This window comes from Engraulis encrasicolus, chromosome 19, assembly GCF_034702125.1.
Source record: "Engraulis encrasicolus isolate BLACKSEA-1 chromosome 19, IST_EnEncr_1.0, whole genome shotgun sequence".
NCBI lineage: Eukaryota > Metazoa > Chordata > Actinopteri > Clupeiformes > Engraulidae > Engraulis > Engraulis encrasicolus.
Genome location: NC_085875.1, coordinates 50,322,007 through 50,342,006, shown reverse-complemented (window position 1 = coordinate 50,342,006; position 20,000 = coordinate 50,322,007). Strand labels below are relative to the sequence as shown.

The window sequence follows — 20,000 nt, the reverse complement described above, 5'->3', positions numbered from 1 at the left end:
TAGTCTTTTCACATTACATCACATAAAACTTAGTTGACACTTTTTATCCGTCTCACAGTGATTTACAGGGTATTGGTTACAGACCCTGGAGCAGAATGGGGGTTTGATTTGAAGGGTGGGATTCGAACCAGCAACCCTCTGAACTAGTTCATGTTATTGTTTTGTTATTACTTGCATCCAGGGCTATAAATTAGCTTTTTTCATCACCAGTCACTTTGGCTAGTAGATGTTAAATCATACTAGCCACACATAAATTCAAAAGTGGCTAGTAAGTTCTCATTTCTACCAGTCAAGCTGAATTTTCACCTGCAATTTTGGTCGGTGGATGATAATTAAGAGCCCTGCTTCCATCAGTCTGTTGTCCTCTCAGACTGGCAAAGCCAAGGGCGAAGGGTCATCTTACTGTATGTATTGTTCTTTGTGGTGTACGGTAGTAATTTTTGTTGTTGATTGTTTGTTTGTGGTAGGCGTTTCCCGTCCGTCCAAAGCTAACGCTAACGTGTCATTAGCTGGAGTGTATTGTTCAGCACGCGCTGTTCCGTAGCCCCATAGCCACACCCACTTCTGACCTCGATTAGAGGTGTCTTGACCTCTGACCTCTGATCCCGCTTCTGACCCGCTTCTGACCTCACATGTCCTTCCTGATGAGGAGGAGTGTCTCTCTCTCTCTCTCTCCCTCTCTCTCTCTCTCTCTCTCCCTCTCTCTCTCTCTCTCTCTATCTGTCTCTCTCTCACACACACACACACACACACGCACACCTTCTGTCTTTCTCTCACTGTCCTTTGCCCTCTTTCACTCTTCTCTTTTCTTTTTTCTCTCTGTCTTATTCTCTCTCTCTCTCTCTCTCTCTCTCTCTCTCTCTCTCTCTCTCTCTCTCTCTCTCTCTCTCTCTCTCTCTCACACACACACACACACACACCCAACTCTCTCTTCCTATCTCTTTTTTTCACTGTCATTTGGTCTCTTTCACTTTTCGCTGTTTTTTTAAAGATCAATAAACTTTGACCTTTACGACAAGCAAGCTCACACTGAATGTCACTATTTGAGAAAGGCACATAAGGGCACACATAAGAAATGAATTTGAAAGTTAGTCTGTGCCGGCCTATCTAAGACTGAGTTACTGTGTTCCAATGTAATACTGAAAGGCGTTAAACAGTGACTTTAGAAGTGGACATTTCTGTAGATCTCATCTGTGATCTCTCTCTCTAACATACTGTATCTCTTTCTACAGCTCATTCTCCTTTATGAGATGTATCAAAATTCTTAAAAAAGTAAATACGTAAAGTAAAATAATTGCTCTGTACCTGTGTGTTGTGCCTTTGTGTGTTATGCGTGTTACTACAACTCCAAGACAATGACAGTGTCTCCATGAGGCATTAGGGCAGGGGTGTCAAACTCAAATTGACTGAGGGCCAAAATCAAAATCTGGAACGAAATATATATATTTTAAATTGACTAAAATTGTTAATACTGAAAGTTACATTTCATTCCCATCATATACTGTAGTTAAAACGTGCTTATATTGTGCCTGGGACCACTTACATTCCTATGACACCTGAAATTGTAAATGTTCATGTCTTCTTAAGCTATACATGGTGAACGTGGGCCAACTGTAATACACATTTGAAATGCTCTTGCGGGCCAAATGAAATGAAATGAGTTTGACATCCCTGCACCAGAGCAATGACACTTGACCTGAACCTAACCTCTTCCTGTCTGTCTGTCTGTTTGTCTCTGTCTTCTCTGTCTGTCTGTCTTGACTTCCTGGCTCCGCAGTGCTCATCAGCCAATGGCAGGGCGAGACGAAGGAGCGCGTGATCTCATTGGTGCTGACGCACCTGCCGCTGCTGAAGCCGGGCAACATGGAGGCGAAGGGGGAGTACATGCGCCTCCTCCCCAAGATCCTGGCGCACACCATCGAGCACGGACGCCACCTGGAGGAGAGCCGACAGCTCCTGTCCTACGCCCTCATCCACCCGGCCACCTCCCTGGAGGACCGCTCCGCACTGGCCCTCTGGCTGAGCCACCTGGAGGAGCACGCTGCCTCGCGGGGAGACTCCTTGGAGAGGGCAGGAGGAGGAGGAGGAGGAGGAGGAGGAGGAGGAAGGGATGGGGGAGTGACGAGTGTTGCTGGGCAGCAGAGCAGTGGGCATCAGGTACTTCTTTATTACCTCTGCCAAGGAGGTTATGCTTTCGGTCACGTTGGTTTGTTTGTCTGTCTGTCTCTCTGTCTGTCTGTTTGTCAGTAGGATAACTCAAACACCTACAGATTTGGCTGAAACTTTCTGGAGTTGTTGGAAAGACTTTGGGTGTAACATAGTCAATGCTCTAACAAACGACTTCCTTGGCGGAGGTCTGCACTCTTAGAGTGCATTTCTAGTTATTTATTTTATTATTTATTGTTATTACTATTTTGTCTCCATACCTTCTGCGTCTGGTCTGTTTTTTTATCAACCATATTATATTTGCTTCAACTTTATTTTTATTTTATTTTCTATTTCTTATTTATTTTCATCTTTTACTTAATTTCATTATTTTTGTGTTAATATTCTTACCTCCGCCGAGGAGGTTATGTTTTCAGTCACGTTGGTTTGTCTGTCTGTCTGTCTGTCTGTCTGTCTGTCTGTCTGTCTGTCTGTCTGTCTGTCTGTCTGTCTGTCTGTCTGTCAGCAGGATCACTCAAAGTTCTGAATGGATTTGAATGAAATTTGGTGGAGTTGTTGGAAATGATAAGAAAGAAATAACATTTTGGTAGTGATCCGGATCACGATCCGGATCCATGAATTGTTTTTAAAAATTCTTCACCATTGTGGAATAGGGCGAATTTTAACATTCCAGTTTCTAACTCCACAAAAACAAGGCTGTAAGACTTTTTTAAAAAAATAGAGTGTAACATAGTCAAATGTTCTATCAAACAGCTTCCTTGGCGGAGGCCTGCACTCTCTGAGTGCATTTTCATTTAATTGATTTAATTGTCTTCTTTTTATGATACTAACATTGCATTACCCCTGTGTTTTTGAGCCCTAATGTATTAATTTAGACAGTAATATCTGAAAATTTTAATAGTATTTCTATTTTATATCTTTCTTATATATTTTTCATCTTCTTGGTCCTGTGTCTGTACGTACCGGTATGTCGTCTACTTTTTCAAGTTGTATGTATGTTACTGCTCCAACACATGAATTCCCCTCCGTGGGATAATAAAGGCTCTACTTTCATGTACTTACTTACTTACTTACTTACTTACTTACTTACTTACTTACTTACTATTATTATGATAATTACCAGGTGGCACCCGGGGCGCACCTATACGCGCCGCATCACCAGCGGTACGGCTCTGACGACCGGCTGAACGGGTGGCAGGGGTCGCGGGACTCAGGGCTGGGCAGCTGGCAGCAGCAGGAGAACGGGCACCTCAGCCTCTACCCCTCCGCATCCGTACCTGCCACCATCAACACCGTGGGCACCGGCCAGTGCACCAGCACCAGTGAGTCCTACACACACTTACACAGTACACTTACACAGTACACACACACATGCACTTACACGCGCAAACACGCATGCACTTATACGCACACACACACACACTTACATGTGCACACACACATGCACGTACACATGAACGCACACACGCACACACAGACACTTTGCTGCTGTTTTAATTTGACAGTGCTTGTATTTCTTTATTCACCTCTTTATTCACCCTTTTGTTTATTTCTGTGCTGTGTTCATGCTCTTTTCATTTCCATTCTCATTTTCATTCTCTCTCTCTCTCTCTCTCTCTCTCTCTGTGTCTCTCTCTCTCTCTCTCTCTGTCTCTCTCTCTCTCTCTCTCTCTCCTTTTAATTTCACATCGCTCCTCTGGACTCACATCCTGTATGTTCTGGATGTGTCCACAGGTTATAGTGCTCTTCCTCAATGTCACAGTACTCTTTGTGATTCACCTCTTTATAATGGTCACTTTTCCTGTGTAGGCCTATCAGCGTATTTCTGCCTTCCTCCCTTTTCACTTTTGCTTTCATTTCTCTCTTAGTCTTTTAGGAACTAGCATCAGAGTCACTTGTCACCTGCTTCCTTTTCTAAGACACACTCTTCTTTTAAAGGTGTATTGTCACATCATCAGTATGACGGGAATGTTTGGACAGTGAAAATTCTATAGAATTCTGAGCGCCATACAATACAATTTGGAAGTTTTGGAATCTTGCATTGTTATAGAACACATTCTTTTTGTAGAATGTTCAAAAACACTTTTAAAGGTTAACCCGGTAAGACATTGCCTGGTTAACACCAGACCTAATCACAAGTGAGATTAGGTCTGGGGAGTTGCCTATATTAAATTCCATAGGTGGCAGAATACTTGGCTATTATGACACACTGCCCTGCTCTCTGATTGGGCAGAGAAACTGTTAAGGTTGGAATGCTTGGCCATTATGACACAGGTACCATGATCTTGTACGTTATGAGTCATCCTCGCCATACTGTCTTTCAGATCGAAACGATTGTGTAGAACTAAAGGCAGTATGGGAGTTCCCAGGCTAGGTAAGACATGGCACCTGTTATAAATCAGCTGTTACCAGAATGGCAATGACCAAGTTGAAATGTATTACTAAGGGCCCCCTGCACTTGCCTGATTATCATCATGACTTTCAAATCTCTTTGAGACTTGGTCTGACCAAGATCATAGCAACTAACATTCTTAAACGGCATGGTTGACCCACCTCCCTTGGTTTGCTACTGGTCGAGGGTAGAACAGGCTGAGCCAAAGTTTAAACCGAACATTTCTTAGTCCCCAATAGAACGTCTCTGCTTAAACAACGTCACTGCTTTGAACACGCCTCTATCCAGAACGGTTGGAAATGCTCAAAGTTGATTAGTTCCCGACAAAGTGGGTGGAGTTCCCGCTGTAGCGGGATCCAGATTCTACCTGAACGAGCTCCTGGCCTTAGTGAGTGTAACTGAGCAGTCACCACTAGGGCAGAGCCTGGGTACCTCTTTAATGTCATATTGTACTGGTTGTTTTTTTTCAGTGACTATGATAGCGTCCCAGTGGTGGAACGGCGTGTGTTAAGGGGCTACTGCCACATTACTCCTCTTTCATCCTCAGTCTATTTATTTATTTATTTATTTATGTATGTATGTATGTATGTATGTATGTATGTATGTATGTATGTATGTATGTATGTATGTATGTACTGTATTTATTTATTTATTTATTTATTTATTCCTCTTTCTTTACGTCTTGTGTTCTCTCTATCCTCTCTGAGGCACCACCAGTCATCAGCATCCTGACACACACACACACACACACACACACACACACACACACACACACACACACACACACACACACACACACACACACACACACACACACACACACACACACTTTCCTTTCTCACAGCACTCCCTCAGTACTCCACAGTGCTTCCCTTTATTCACCTCTGCCCCCCCCGCCCCTCACTTCTGTCTTTTATCCTTTTTTCTCTCTCACTTTCGTTTTTATTTTCTTTCCCGCAATCCTTGATGAAGCAACTTCTGTGAGTCACACACACTTACGTTCACATCAACCCAACCAACTAGCTACGTTCCTCTCTCTCTCACCCACACCCACACACACACACACACACACACACACACACACACACACACACACACACACACACACACACACACACACACACACACACACACAGACACACACACACAGACACACACACACACTCTCGCAATTCACTTTTCATTTCACAGCACTCCTTGTTATACCGTTCCCCCCTTTTCTTCACCTCCCCCTCACGCTCCATTTCCCTCGCTTTCACGCTCCTTTCCCCTCCCTTTTCACTCTATTTCTGTCCGTGTCAGGGTTTCGTGACCCGGTCCCAGGATGAGTGAGTCACACGTACAGTACAGTACATTACCTACCGTAGCAACTTCTCCTCTAGTTACCTCAGCAACCTCTCCCATGGATTCTCTCAATGGCTACGTTCACATGATGTTTTTAGTTCCGAATGAATTGTTCAGGATCAAGTAGTTCTGTCGAGTTTACATTGAACTTGAATTTAACCCATTGATGCTGGATGTTGCGTTGCGCAACATTGGCCCTGGCGCCTGGAGCTGCATGTCGCAACACTCAGGATCATGACATTTAAGACAATTCCATTAGAAATCTTGGTATGTTAGAGCTGAATGAACACATTCTAATGCAAGATGCCATTTAAATACAACCTATGGCATGTTTTTAAGTGCTTCAGAGATCTTTTGGGTTTTTATAGAGTGAGGGTACCTTTTCTTAAAAAGGGCTCAGGCATTCAGCAGCCTTTTTTACAAGTGTGTTAGGCATCAATTGGTTAATTCTGAATTGTGAAGTGTTAACATGATTTTTTCGAAGTTCATTCTGAATTTAATGTCTCATGTAAACAAGGCCAATGACTTTCTTTTTCATTGTATCCAATTTTGACGTCGGGTTGTGCTGCACAGTGCACACATAAAGAGAATTACAACTGTCAAACACAGACAATACCCAACATTCTATTTCAAGTCGTAAATATCAAACCTGTTTCATATCTTAGTCTTAGTCACACACGAGGAAGTAAACTTGCCTGAAAGTTGCTTGCGATTGTCCTGGGGGGTTATCTTCCACCGACTGTTGTAACAGGGGTTTTCAGCCTGAGAATCAGGCCAATAGTCATGTAGTCTGAGCCCTCCTTAGTATAGTTTATTGTGTTCCATGTCATTATAGGCTGGGTTTCTTGTTATAGTGTATTGTAAAATAGTGTCCTTGCTATCATAATTTTCTGTAGTGTAGTGTTCCTTGTTGTACTACCCTGCTCTAGCTGGTAGGAACCGTGGCGCACTGCGGTAATATGCCGCACCATATCACTGTACATGGGTAAACCAGGGGCACCGGGTTCAAATCCGGCCTGGGTCGTTTCCCAACCCTACCCCATCGCTCTCTCCCAACCATTTCCTGTCTTTTCTGTACTGTCGAATCCGATCATACATACACAAAAGGCACAAAAAAAGAACTACAGAGCTGTCCATACTGTACTTATGTTGTTCATAGCAACATATACTCATTATATATTTTCTGTTAAAAGTAGGGCTGGGCAATATGGGAAAAAAATGTATATCCCGTTATGGATTACTTTATATCACGATGACGATATATATCACGATATGCCACAATTACGTATGTTTTCAGTTATTCTATTTATTTTCTCTATTATGTCCTGTTGCAAAACCAAATTTCTGTAAAATGAATCTTTTTATTCCAATTTTTACAGTTATATGAACTTAGATCATGTATAGTGGCAACATGAAATGTAATTAAATTATATTAAATTGTATAAAACTGATAAAATTACTTTATCACGATATAAACGATAGAGTAGAATGGGCACGATATACAATTTATATCACGATTTATATAACGATATATACCGTCATATTGCCCAGCTCTAGTTATAAGCACACACACGTCTTCAAACCCATCTGAACAAGGACAGGAGAGATCAAAGCAGCACCATAGGTTCTAGAACGTAGAGCTGTTTCCGTAGCACAGGATGTGTGAGCATTGTATGGTGCACATTGTTTGATGTACATCAGAAATATATTGTCTCATATCCTGTGGGGTGATGCTTCTGTCCTGTTTTATTCACCGTCGTCTCATCCATCCTCTCTTTCATTCATTCTCTGCATTCCCCCTCAGGCGTTCATTCCTTTTCCCTTACAGCGCTTTCAGGTTCGTTCTTTTCCTCCTTTTTTCACTATCTACCTCTTTTTCATCTTTGTTTTCATCTGCTCCACGTTCTATCTCTCCATCGCTCCCTCTCTTCTATCTATCACTCTCTCCGTCCTATCTCTCTTGTAATCTTCATTCTCTCTCCTATGATCTCTTCATCCCCCTGTCCTTCCTCTGTGTCCCTCTTTTCCTCCGTTTTCATTTCTTCATTCTGAGGCCCTCTATTCCCTCTTTCATCTCTCATGAAGGGGTCTGGGTGTGGAGAGGAGATGTTGCTGTCCGAAGCTAGAGATGATAGGATGGCCATGTGCCCCTTGCTTGGTAGGAATGTATATAATAGGCAAGCATGTAGGCTCTAAATTAACCGGTTAAGACACGGCATTATACATTTCCTGTAACCAGAATGGCAATGACCAAGTCGTAGTGGTAGTGCATTACTTAATGCCCCGGGTTATGTCATAGTAGTGTAGTACTATGGTAATTAACCTTTCAATGGCTATTGCAGTTTTCCACTGGTGGAGCGATGTGCATTATGGATCTACCACCAGCCAACCGGCCAAATGCTGGTGAAAATTCAGTTTGGCTGGTTGAAAAAAATAACTTACCTATAACTTACTTACTACTAGTGAGTGTGTATTTGGCTAGTAAGATGAACATTTACTAGCCGTTTTTTGGCTGGTGATGATAAATGGCAAGTCTGATGGCAGTGGGATATAAACTGTATTTCAGTCTCGTAGTGCGGGTATGCAGAGTCTACCATATGGTAGCATGTTGAAGAGCTTGTGACCTGGGTGTGAGTGATCTTTAAGGATGTTAATTGCTCTGTTTGTGCAGCGTGTATGGTGGATCTCCTCAAGTATGGTTATTTGGCAACCAATGATTCTCTGTGCAGTTTTAATGATGTGCTGTAACATCTTCTCGTTGTCGTACGTTCAGCTGGAGAGAGGACTAAAATAGGACTCACTATTTCTGAGGAAGGTGTGCTAACACTGAAACGTTGGTCGGGTGTTTGCACAAAATCAATTATTAAAACTAAGCTGCAGTGTGCTCCAGCTTCAATATTCAAGTGATGTTTGTCCACTGTGATGCACCTGCAAGCTGAGGGATGAAGCGTAGAGTCCCAATTTAACTGTAGCCCGTAGTAGTGTTGTTACAGCGGTTAGTTTGATGGTGTAAGCTGTGTTGTCCTTTAGTCCTACAGTAGCATGGCGCTACCATACTGTAAAACAGTGTTTCCCAACCTTTTTTGTCTCGTGTACCCCCCAAACCTTTCCGTTGTGCCATGAGTACCCCCTAACTCGTGCTTTACATCGCTTTTTCTATTCCAGTGTGACTATGCTCCATGCATTTGTTAAAATTACATTTTTCCAAGTACCCCCTGCAGTGTGTTCGCGTACCCCTAGTGGTACACGTACCCCTGGTTGGGAAACAGTGGTGTAAAACATTGAAGCCGCAAACGTACAAAAAAAGTAGCTCTGCTGCCTTAAGTTTGTAAGTTAACTTAATTTGAGAAAGCCTTGAAGTCTCAAGTCTAGAGTTCTGAGTTTAGTCTCTCTCTCTCTCTCTCTCTCTCTCTCTCTCTCTCTCTCTCTCTCTCTCTCTCTCTCTCTCTCTCTCTCTCTCTCTCTCTCTCTCTCTCTGTTGCCTATATCCGCATTTCTCTGTGAAGTCATAGTATATACCTGATGTCTGACAGACTCTCTCTCTCTCTCTCTCTCTCTCTCTCTCTCTCTCTCTCTCTCTCTCTCTCTCTCTCTCTCTCTCTCTCAAGCACTAGTTATTCCTGCTTTGTGAGACAGAAGCGTCTGGTTGTCGTGGCGACGTACGCGGGTCTCCAACACAACAGCACAATACAGCGCAGCTCTTCACCTCACGACAAATGGCAGAGAAAATATATCCACACCACACGCCGCCTGCCTGCATCACATGTGGTGTGTGTGTGTGTGTGCGTGCGTTTGTGTGTGTGTGTGTGTGTGTGTGTGTGTGTGTGTGTGTGTGTGTGTGTGTGTGTGTGTGTGTGTGTGTGTGTGTGTGTGTGTGTGTGTGCGGGGGGTGCAACAGAGATATCCAGATTGAGCATATCTGTGGTCAGAACAGGGTATTTGCAGAAGAGGGTATTTGCAGCGAAGAATGCGGCGCTGCTTTTTTGCTGCGATGAGGAGGGAGACAGCTGGGGATATATATATAAATAAGAGGCCGTTTAAAGAGGGAGAGGGAGAGAGGCCGCGCCGCTTACTGCCACTGCTGCTGCTGCTGCTACTGCCGCCACTGCTACTGCTACTGCACAAGGTCCAGACGCTTTATTTTGGACCGCTAGCTTTAGCTCACTTGCTTGGTTGGACGTTCAGTTGCACAATGGGCTGGTTCGGTTTCACAAGTGCCGTTTCACTCACAGGGGGACCCCCCCACACCAGCCCCACCACCCCCCGCAATGTACACACACACACACACACACACACACACACACACACACACACACACATGCAGAGAGAGAGAGAGAGAGAGAGAGAGAGAGAGAGAGAGAGAGAGAGAGAGAGAGAGAGAGAGAGAGAGAGAGAGAGAACCCCTTGGTCAGTGTTGCATTACATTACATTACAGTACATTACTGTACATTACACTTAGCTGACACTTTCATCCAAAGCGACTTACAGTTATTTACAGGGTATTGGTTACAGTCCCTGGAGCAATGTGGGGTTAAGTGCCTTGCTCAAGGACACTTCAGCCATGGATTGAGGTGTAGGGAGATGTAAGGGTTGGATTCAAACCTCAACTTAGAGGGGGTCTGTGCTTAGTTGCCATTGGGGGTAATTTGGCCATTTTATTTTTCAATGCTAAGGGGGGCGTTGGCAAACTTGTGGTGAGGTCAAGGGGGCATTGGGAGGCTTATGATGAGGCCCAGGGGGTGTTTATTCAAAAAAAGGTTGAGAACCACTAGGCTAGTACTTCTACCTGTTCTGACGGAGAGAAACTGCATTTCAAATGTCCTGTGTGTACTGTATTTATAGGGAAATTGACCATGAAAGAGCCTTGAGCTTTGAACTGTCTCCTTTTGAGGGACCCAATGGGAAGGGGGATGGGGGGAAGGAGAGGAGAGGAGAGGAGGTAGAGGTCAGACAAGATCATTCATCACCCCCAGTGCCTTTGGCATGCCTGTAACATGTGCCAGGTGACACCACCATGGAAGTGTTATAGTGTATTATAGGGATTTATGGCCTGTGGAATAAAACGGCAGAGGGAGAGGTGGGGAAGTAGGAGTTTTGTGGTGTGTGTGTGATTTACGTACTCTCTATATTTCTGTTCAGGATGACAATAGCATGGCCTGTCAGCAGGGCTACTCTTCAATAAATTGCAGCCAGTTAAGCGTAAAAAGGTACAGTATGTTGCCCTGCTGCCTTAAGTTTGTAAGTTAACTCAACTCGAGGTTTTACTGTATAGCACAGCAAGAGACAAGCGGTAGGGAGGGTGGGGGTCGGGGGTAGTAATGGGACACATGCCATGAACAGGAAACAGTATAGTGTACTATAAGCACATGCTTGTGCTGTCTACTGTGGGCTGAAATGCAGGGGTGGATTTCTCGAAACCATAGTTGCTAACCACGTTAGCTACTTTGTTGTTTGCAGTGCAATTTGCCATTGGCAACTGCCCAAGCTGCCTATGTGTGGACTGCCCAGGCCTATGTGTGGATAGAATGATTGTCTAATACACTACTGGCTGCGAACTTGGTTAAAACTGGGCTTTTCTGGCCCAGCCATGGCTTAGTTGGCTGGGCACTGGACTGCTAATCAGGTGGCCCAGGTTCGATTCCCGACGCGGGGGATCCTCCGCCGTCTTTTCCTGTCCCACTCTTCACTGTCCTGTCTAAATGAAGTTTTAAAAATGGGCTTTTCCCTTGAACAGTGTGTGTCTACAAGGAAAGGCCCTGTTGTAACCCAGTTTGCAGCCAGTGGCTAAAGCGGTCTAATTTCTACATTACTGCATTGGGGGATGACTGAGCTAAGAGGCCATACCATTCCCTGGTGACCCGGGATTGATTCTGGTCCGAGGTCCTTTGCTGATCCTTCCCCATCTCTCTCTCCCACATGTTTCCTGTCACACTCTCATACTGCCCTGTCATAAATGAAGGCATCAAAGCCAATTTTTAAATAATAATGATTATAATAATGATAATAACTTGGTTTTATACAGCGCCTTTCAAGTAATCCAAGGTCACTTTACAAAAGGAGATAGGGCAGGGGAGAAGAGAGGAGTGGGTGTAAGTGGGGTTGGGGGGCAGGGTGGTTAAAGACCATAGGCCTCAGTGAATAAGTGTGATTTTAGGTGCTTTATGAAAGTGTGGGGTGCTTGGCGGATATACAGTAAAGAGGTAGACTGTTCCAAAGGGTGGGGGCAGCAACACAGAAGACTTAATACTGCACAGTGGCTACAGCAGTCCAATTAGACACACTGCAGTGGCAGCGCTTCAGGAGTTCTGTAAATGGCTCATCTCTCTCTCACACACACACACACACACACACACACACACACACACACACACACACACACACACACACACACACACACACACACACACACACACACACACACACACACACACACACACACGCACACTACAGAGGCTACACTGTGCACTGTAAATGGTTCAGGCTCATCAGTGTGAATGAGACATATCTTAGGAATCATTTCCCACAGCTGCACAACTTACAACCTTCTGTCTTTTTAGACTCTTACACACACTACACACTACACACACACACACACACACACACACTACACACTACACACACACACACACACACACACACACACACACACACACACACACACACACACACACACACACACACACACACACACACACACACACACACACACACAGAGAAACACACACAAACACACACACAGGCTACACGCCCTAACTCTTCCCGCCACACCCCCCCACACACACTACCCACTCCCTGACCCGCACGGTCCCCTTCCTAAATGAGCGCCACATGCCAGTGCCTCTCCTCTCTCTTCTCTTCCCTTGTAAGGTATCCTTTGTGGCGCCTGTACTGTATTTAGGGGAAATGGTTAATATTTAGGGAGTGGAACTTGTAATGGAAGCTGCCCACTATTTTCGTGAGAGGAGAGGAGAGGAGAGGAGAGGAGAGGAGAGGAGAGGAGAGCAGCCGTAAGGCCGGGGGCCTATAGATAGCCCCAGCAGCAGAGCGGAGCAGAGCTGAGCAGGGCAGGGGGGCAGTAGAGAGTGGAGTGGGGCTCAGAGATGTGTAAAGTAGAAGCAGAAGCAGCACTGTTACAGATGTCATTCCAACACTAGCAGTGTGATATTACATAGTTACAGATATGTAATATCATACTACTGGTGTTGTAACCCCTTAAGACGCGGCTTTATAAATCTGTTGTTACCAGTATGGTAATGACCAAGTGGTGGTGCATTACTAAAGGCTGTGTTGTGTCATAGTATTGTAGTGCTATGGTAGTTGCATTTCAATGACTATTACAGCGTGCCACCGGAGGTACGGCGCGCATTAAGTGTGTAATCTACGTAGACAGACCAGCACAGCAGAGACGTTGTGGAGTAAAGGATTCTCTTACTCAGTGTCTTAGTTTGTCAGCTCTCCTCCTCCCTCTCTTCCTGTCTCTCTCGCTCCCTCTCTCTCGCTCCCTCCCCCTCTCTCTCTCTCTCTCTCTCTCTCTCTCTCTCTCTCTCTCTCTCTCTCTCTCTCTCTCTCTCCCTCGCTCTCTTGTTAGCTCTCTCCTCGGGAATAATATTGCACCTCTCCTTCTTACACTCTCTTTCTCTATTCCTCTCATCTCCTCTCCTCTTCTCTCCTCTCCTCTCCTCTCTTTTCCTGTCCTGTCCTCTCCTCTCCTCTACTCTCACTGCCTCTCCTCTCCTCTCATCACCTCCTCATTGCTTCAGTGTGTCCTTGTTTCAACGAACGCTGGAATAGCCAGAATGTTCCGTGGTGTGCCATGGTGCTACTAGAATGTTCCGTGGCATGCCATGGTGCTTCTAGAATGTTCCGTGGTGTTGCCGCGGTGCTTCCAGAATGTCCCGTGGCGTTGCTGTGGCGCTTCAAAGGAAGCCCTGTACCTGTTGCTCAATCAGGTCGAGCGCAACGGAAAAAAAATAAGACCTGCCTGCTCCTCCTCCTCCTCCTCCTCCTCCTCCCTTGGTCAGGGTCTGGTGTTTACCCAGCAGCAGAGTTTTCCCCTGTAAACGACACAGCACAACAAACACCGCCTGTTTTGAAGCTGGCTAGCCGTGAGCATGACTGGGGCAAACTTTTCCAAAGGCCCCTATTCCCAGCCAGACAGACAGACACACACACACACAGACAAACCCTGCCTGTCTCCGTCCATGTATCCATTCATCTGTTGATCCACCCATCATCCATCCACCCATCATCCATCCACAATCCATCCATCCATCCTGGTCCACTGTATGGAACATGCATAACAGGAAATGACATCATCTCACCTGGAATCCCCAGAATCCCCCAAGTGTGCCTGTCTGAGCTCTAAACTGAGCACATCACCAATGCAGAGAACGCGTCCAGTGGCACTATGTATTAACACTATATTGATGATGATAGAATATACCGCTGTGTGTGTTTGCTGCCTCTTTACTGCAGATGGGCCCATTGACGGACCAACTCAAAACAGAACATTTTACTACATCATAATAGCAGTGCTACGACAATGCAGAGAGTCTTAAGTAACCGAGTAAGACTTGCTCATAGCCATTTTGGCGACAATAAGGTGATAACAGAGGCTCTGCACTAAGGGGTTAAACTTGTTTCTGTTTTAAAGTTGCTTTAAGTGTCCGTGTGGTTGTGGAAGTGTTGTGATATCATTTGACCCGCTGACCTGACCAGGGTTGCCAGATGAGACTAATGATTTCCAGCCCAAAAAGTGCTCAAAACCCCTTGTGGAAGCACTAAATCCCGCCCAATTTGAACTAAATTATATTGATTTCTATGGCCATAAACTTACAGATGATCCTTCCCAAATGCCCCTTTTTGCCCCTTTTTACCCATTTTTACCTGCAGACGGGCTTCCTAAGAAACCGCCCAATCTGGCAACACTGGACCTAATGGCTAATATAGGATTTGGTTTCCATGGGAGAGAGAGACGCGCGCGGCGATTGCTTACTGTATAGCAGAAAGACAGGGACCATGATCAACACAAACCCTTTCTAACTGTCTGGGTGTCCCTGTGTCTGTGTGCGTGCGTGTGTGTGTGTGTGCGTGCGTGCGTGCGTGCGTGTGTGTGTGTGTGTGTGTGTGTGTGTGTGTGTGTGTGTGTGTGTGTGTGTGTGTGTGTGTGTGTGTGTGTGTGTGTTTGTGTGTGTGTGTGTGTTTGCGTGCATGAGTGCATGTGCCTGTGTGTTCATGTCTGTGTGCCTGTGTGCGTACACCTGTGCGTGCGTGTGCGTGCGTGTGTATGTGTGTGTGTGCATGTGTGCGTGCGTGTGTGTGTCTTGCAGTGCTGTCTGGCGGGGGTGCAGGGGGGGGCAGCCAGCACAGTCACAGCCACAGCCACAGCCACAGCCACAGTCCCCTGAAGCGCTCGGTGTCTCTGACGCCCCCCATGAGCGGGCCCTCGTGCCAGCCCCTCGGCCACGGCTGGCTCTCTCAAGAGGACCTGCGGGGCCGCGGCTGTAGCGCCGGGGGCTCGGGCTCGGGCTCGTGCTCCGGAGGGGGCGTAGGCTCCGGAGTGGGGGATCACGCGCCCCTGTCCCCCCAGAGCAGCGTGGCGTCGTCGGGCAGCGGGGGCAGCGAGCACCTGGACTGCTGCTGCGGTGACGCCGCCGCCTCCGGCCTGGGCCTTGCCATCCACGGCCTGCGCACCACCTTCCACCAGGAGGGCAGCGGCATGCGCGGTGAGTGACGCCAATGCCATGCCATGCCAACCCCCTATCATGCCACCCAACCATGCTAACCCACTGTGTGGTCACCCTACCAATGTCATGCCATGCCATGCCATGCCAACTTCATGCCAACCCCCATACCATGCCACCCAACCATGCTAACCCACTGTGTGGTCACCCTACCAATGCCATGCCATGCCAACTTCATGCCAACCCCCATGCCATGCCACCCAACCATGCTAACCCACTGTGTGGTCACCCTACCAATGTCATGCCATGCCATGCCATGCCAACTTCATGCCAACCCCCATACCATGCCACCCAACCATGCTAACCCACTGTGTGGTCACCCTACCAATGCCATGCCATGCCAACTTCATGCCAACCCCCATGCCATGCCACCCAACCATGCTAACCCACTGTGTGGTCACCCTACCAAATCCATGCCATGCCAACTTCATGCCACCCCTACCCCTACCAGCCATGCTAACCTACTGTGTGGACCCCCAACCAAAGACCTGCCTTGTCGTTCCCCCACTCCCATCTCACCTGCTTGTGTGTCACTGTGCGAAGCCATGCCACCAACCCTATACCATGTCATGTCATGCCTCCCCCCATTTTACCTGCTTGTGTTGTGTGTGTCATCACCCCTTCCATCAGGAGGGCACCGGCCTACGCGGTGAGTGACTCTGTCTCGGGCGATGCCACGCCAATGCCATAGCAACTTCATGCCACGTCATGCCACCCCTACCCTGCCAGCCATGCTAACCTAAAGTGTGGTCACCCTACCATTCCCCCATTTTACCTGCTTGTGTGTGCCGTTACCCCTCACCAGGGCAGCGGCTTGTGCTTTGAGTGACTATGTCCCTGGCGATGCCACGCCAATGCCATGCCAACTTCATGTCATGTCATGCCACCCCTACCCTGCCAGCCATGCTAACCCATTGTGTGGGCAACCTACCATAGCCATGCCTTGTCACCACCCCCAGTTTTCCTGTTTGTGTGTGTCGTTACCCCTCACATGGGCAGCGATTCAGATGCCATGCAATGCCAACCCCATCATGCCACCCGACCATGCTAACCTATTGTGTGAGCGTCCTACCTACCCTGCTTGCGTGTCCTTACCCCCCCCCCCTTCCTCCAGGGCAACTGGGTGAGTGACTTGAATGCTATGCCATGCAATACTATGCCATGGCAGGTCATGTCAACCCCATATCATGCTAGCCTATTGTGTGGACACCCTACCAACCATGCTTGTGTGTTATTACCCCTCACCAGTGAGTGTCTCTGGTCAATGCCATGCCAACGTCAATGTTATGCCACCCAACTCAACTCATCAACTGCCCATCCGACCCATCGCAGCCCCTCACTCGCGCCTGTGTGTATATTGGCGTGCCATACGTTGTGAGCAGGGCTCTAAATTAACACCAGCCAACCGGCCAGATACTGTTGAAAATTCAAGTTTGGCTGGTAGAAAAGAAAACTTGCTTTCCACTTTGACCCATTAGTGTGTGCTTGGCTAGCAAGATTACTGTAACATCTACTAGCCATTTTGGCTGGTGATGAGAAAAGTGAATTCAAAGCCCTTGTTTTGAGTAGAGATGCACCGGATCCTGATTTTTAGGATCCTGCCGGATACCGGATCCACTGCTTAAGATCCTGCCGGATCCGGAACCGGATCCTACGAAAGGGTTGAAACACATAGCCTACTCACACACGTGGGCCCTTTTTATCACGTTGGCTCAAACTATTTTGACTGAAAAGCCTCGACTACCGGATCCTGGATCCTGGAACCGGATCCGGATCTTGTGAAAAACCCTATTATCCTGCCGGATCCGGAACCGGATCTTGGATCCGGTGCATCTGTAGTTGTGAGTGACTGCTCGATGCCACCCCAAACCTGCTACACTGTTGTGTGGCCATCGCATCCCTCATGCTTGTGTGTCACTGTCACTGCGCCTCATCTCCCTGTTGTGTCTCTGTGCTGTAGTGTGTGTTTGCTGCCTGCCATAATGTGTGTGTGTGTGTGTGTGGGTGTGTGTGGGTGTATGTGTGTGTTGGTAGGTAAGATGCTAGCTGTCCATCCCCACCGTCATCTCTCTGGCTTTGTCATCAGTAGGTGCACCCTCTGTGTCTGACTCAGAGCAGCCATTTTTTTGTTGTGTCGTGTTGTGGTGTGTCGGGTTGTGTTGTGTTATGCTGTGTGATTTTGCTGTGTTGTGCTGTGCTGTGTTGTAGTGTGGTGCGTTTTGTTGGGTTGTGTTGTGGTGTGCTGTGTTGTGTTATGCTCCATTGTGTGTCTTTGAGTGTTGTGTCGTGTTGTGTCGCATCGTGTTGTGGTGTGCCGTGTCGTGTTGTGTCCTGACGTGTCGTGCCGTGTTGAGTGGTGTGCTGCAGTGTGGTGTGTTGCAGTGTGATGTGTCATGGTGTCGTGTGCTGTCTTGTGTGAATCCCCTATTGTAGTTTATTTACACTATGTGTATTGCTGTGCTGTGCACCACCTGTCACCTGGCTTGTCGAGTCCTCACGCACAGCACGTCTCACTCTAACCGTAGTCCAGTGTTATTTCTCTAAGGTAGAACAAGCTACCATGTGCTGAAACCTGGGTTGTTTTTCTCTACCTTGAAGGTGCACTGTGTAATATTTTTTTGCAGTTCCTTTGCGGAAGTCAAGCTACCCATTCACAAAGCAGCATAGTTGCAATACCTTCCCTGGCCACCATCTTACACAGTGAACCTCTAACGTAAAGATGCTGGTGTGAATGCTTTGTATGCAAGTGCGTAGTGGCCCCCTAAGAAATATAACTGCTTCTCACCAACACTGTCCTATTCCCGTCCTGTCTTTGCCTTGCCTTTGCTTACTCTTGTGTCCCTCTGCATACTGTATCTATATCTTGTCAGCGGTGGAAATGAACTAATTACATTTACTCAAATTAAGTTCATTAAGTACATTTCCTTTTGCTCTTTCCACCTCTGCATCTTGCTAATTTACGCTTTTACGACTTGTTTTATAGTAAATATAAACATTTGATTTTAAATATGTATAATGCAATGCAATGTTATGTGATATATACTGTATGTAATCTGTTGTAATGTGATGCAGCACAGTATAATGTAACCCAATACATATAGTATATTAAAAACACTGTAAATTGAGAGTGAATTCCTGGCTGACGTGAGGTAAATGCTCTGACAAAACTCAGACAGGAGGAGGAAAAGTGTGTGAGCAGGAGGGAAGGAGGAAGAAGGAGGAGAAGAGTTCAAATTGTTTGTTTGTAAACAAGAGTAGAAAGAGAACTGAGGCCTCAGCATGTCTGCTGGATCTCTGCCAAACCATAGTACTTGTGTGTCTGTCTGTGTGTGTGTACCCGCGTCTCGTGTGCACGTGTGTTTGTGCGTGTAAAAAAGATATTCTCTTCTCCTCTCTCCTTCTCTTCTCTTCTCTTCTCTTCTCTTCTCTTCTCTTCTCTTCTCTTCTCTTCTCTTCTCTTCTCTTCTCTTCTCTTCTCTTCTCTTCTCTTCTCTTCTCTTCTCCTCTCCTCTCTTCTCTTCAACCTAGTGCGTTAAAGCATATGCTACATGTACTCCCCTCCCTGCTCCACACTGTCTATCAGTGCCATGAGTATTTTGCTGCTGGGTGGAGATTGCGCAATAGCGGCCTGTCGTCGTGGTTGCAATTGGGGACACACGTCTCCTCATGCGCCTGCTTTTGCATATCGATTGTTGTTACGTAAAGGGTTGCCATAGTTCTGAGGCTAATGGTGTTTGTGTGTGCGTGTGTGTGTATGTTTGTGTGAGTGTGTGCATGCGTATGTGTCATGTAGCGCGTGCCATAAAAATAGAAACTAAGGGCCTCCGCACATTGGCTCCGACAGCTCTGCGGAGCACTTTCACTTCCGACACAATTCTGACCCCCAAACCCAATTTCACACGAACATAGCATGGATAGTCAATGGGCGGCTCAGACAAAATAGATCTCGCCTCTAATGTCTTGCCGACATCCGCGAATGTCCGCAGACACTGGCGCCGTTATGCAGGGTTGTATTGACAACAATGGAATCGAACTTTGGTGGAGCAGTGTTCCGCACTTTGTCGCAGCCGATGTGCGGAGGCCCTAATTCTGTTTTCAGGCCGTCCAGAACGGTGCCGATGCCTATGCTTACACCAGTTACGTGTGGAACCTAAATGCTTATCTGCAAACCACCCGCAATCATACCGGGCTCTAAACTTTTCCATATGTGACCATTCATTACCCAGATGAACCTGCTGATGTCCACACTGTCATCACGGTTCGCAGAAGAAGTATTTTTTTGGTTCGCATCCCGAACCAACTTTCCAGTTCCCGGACACTCAGACTTGCCAAGAGAGCTCGTGGCACAGCCCGGT

General features: G+C 46.7%; 1 protein-coding gene across 1 annotated transcript in view; it reads left to right on the top strand.

Annotated features, from left to right (window-relative positions):
• Positions 1-20,000, top strand: part of samd4a (sterile alpha motif domain containing 4A) — a 101,330-nt gene that overhangs the window by 48,949 nt on the left and 32,381 nt on the right. Inside the window, exons 3-5 of the mRNA XM_063184644.1 lie at positions 1,778-2,157; positions 3,290-3,488; positions 15,232-15,627. Coding sequence (XP_063040714.1) covers positions 1,778-2,157; positions 3,290-3,488; positions 15,232-15,627 — 975 coding nt within the window. The remainder of the gene's footprint in view (positions 1-1,777; positions 2,158-3,289; positions 3,489-15,231; positions 15,628-20,000) is intronic.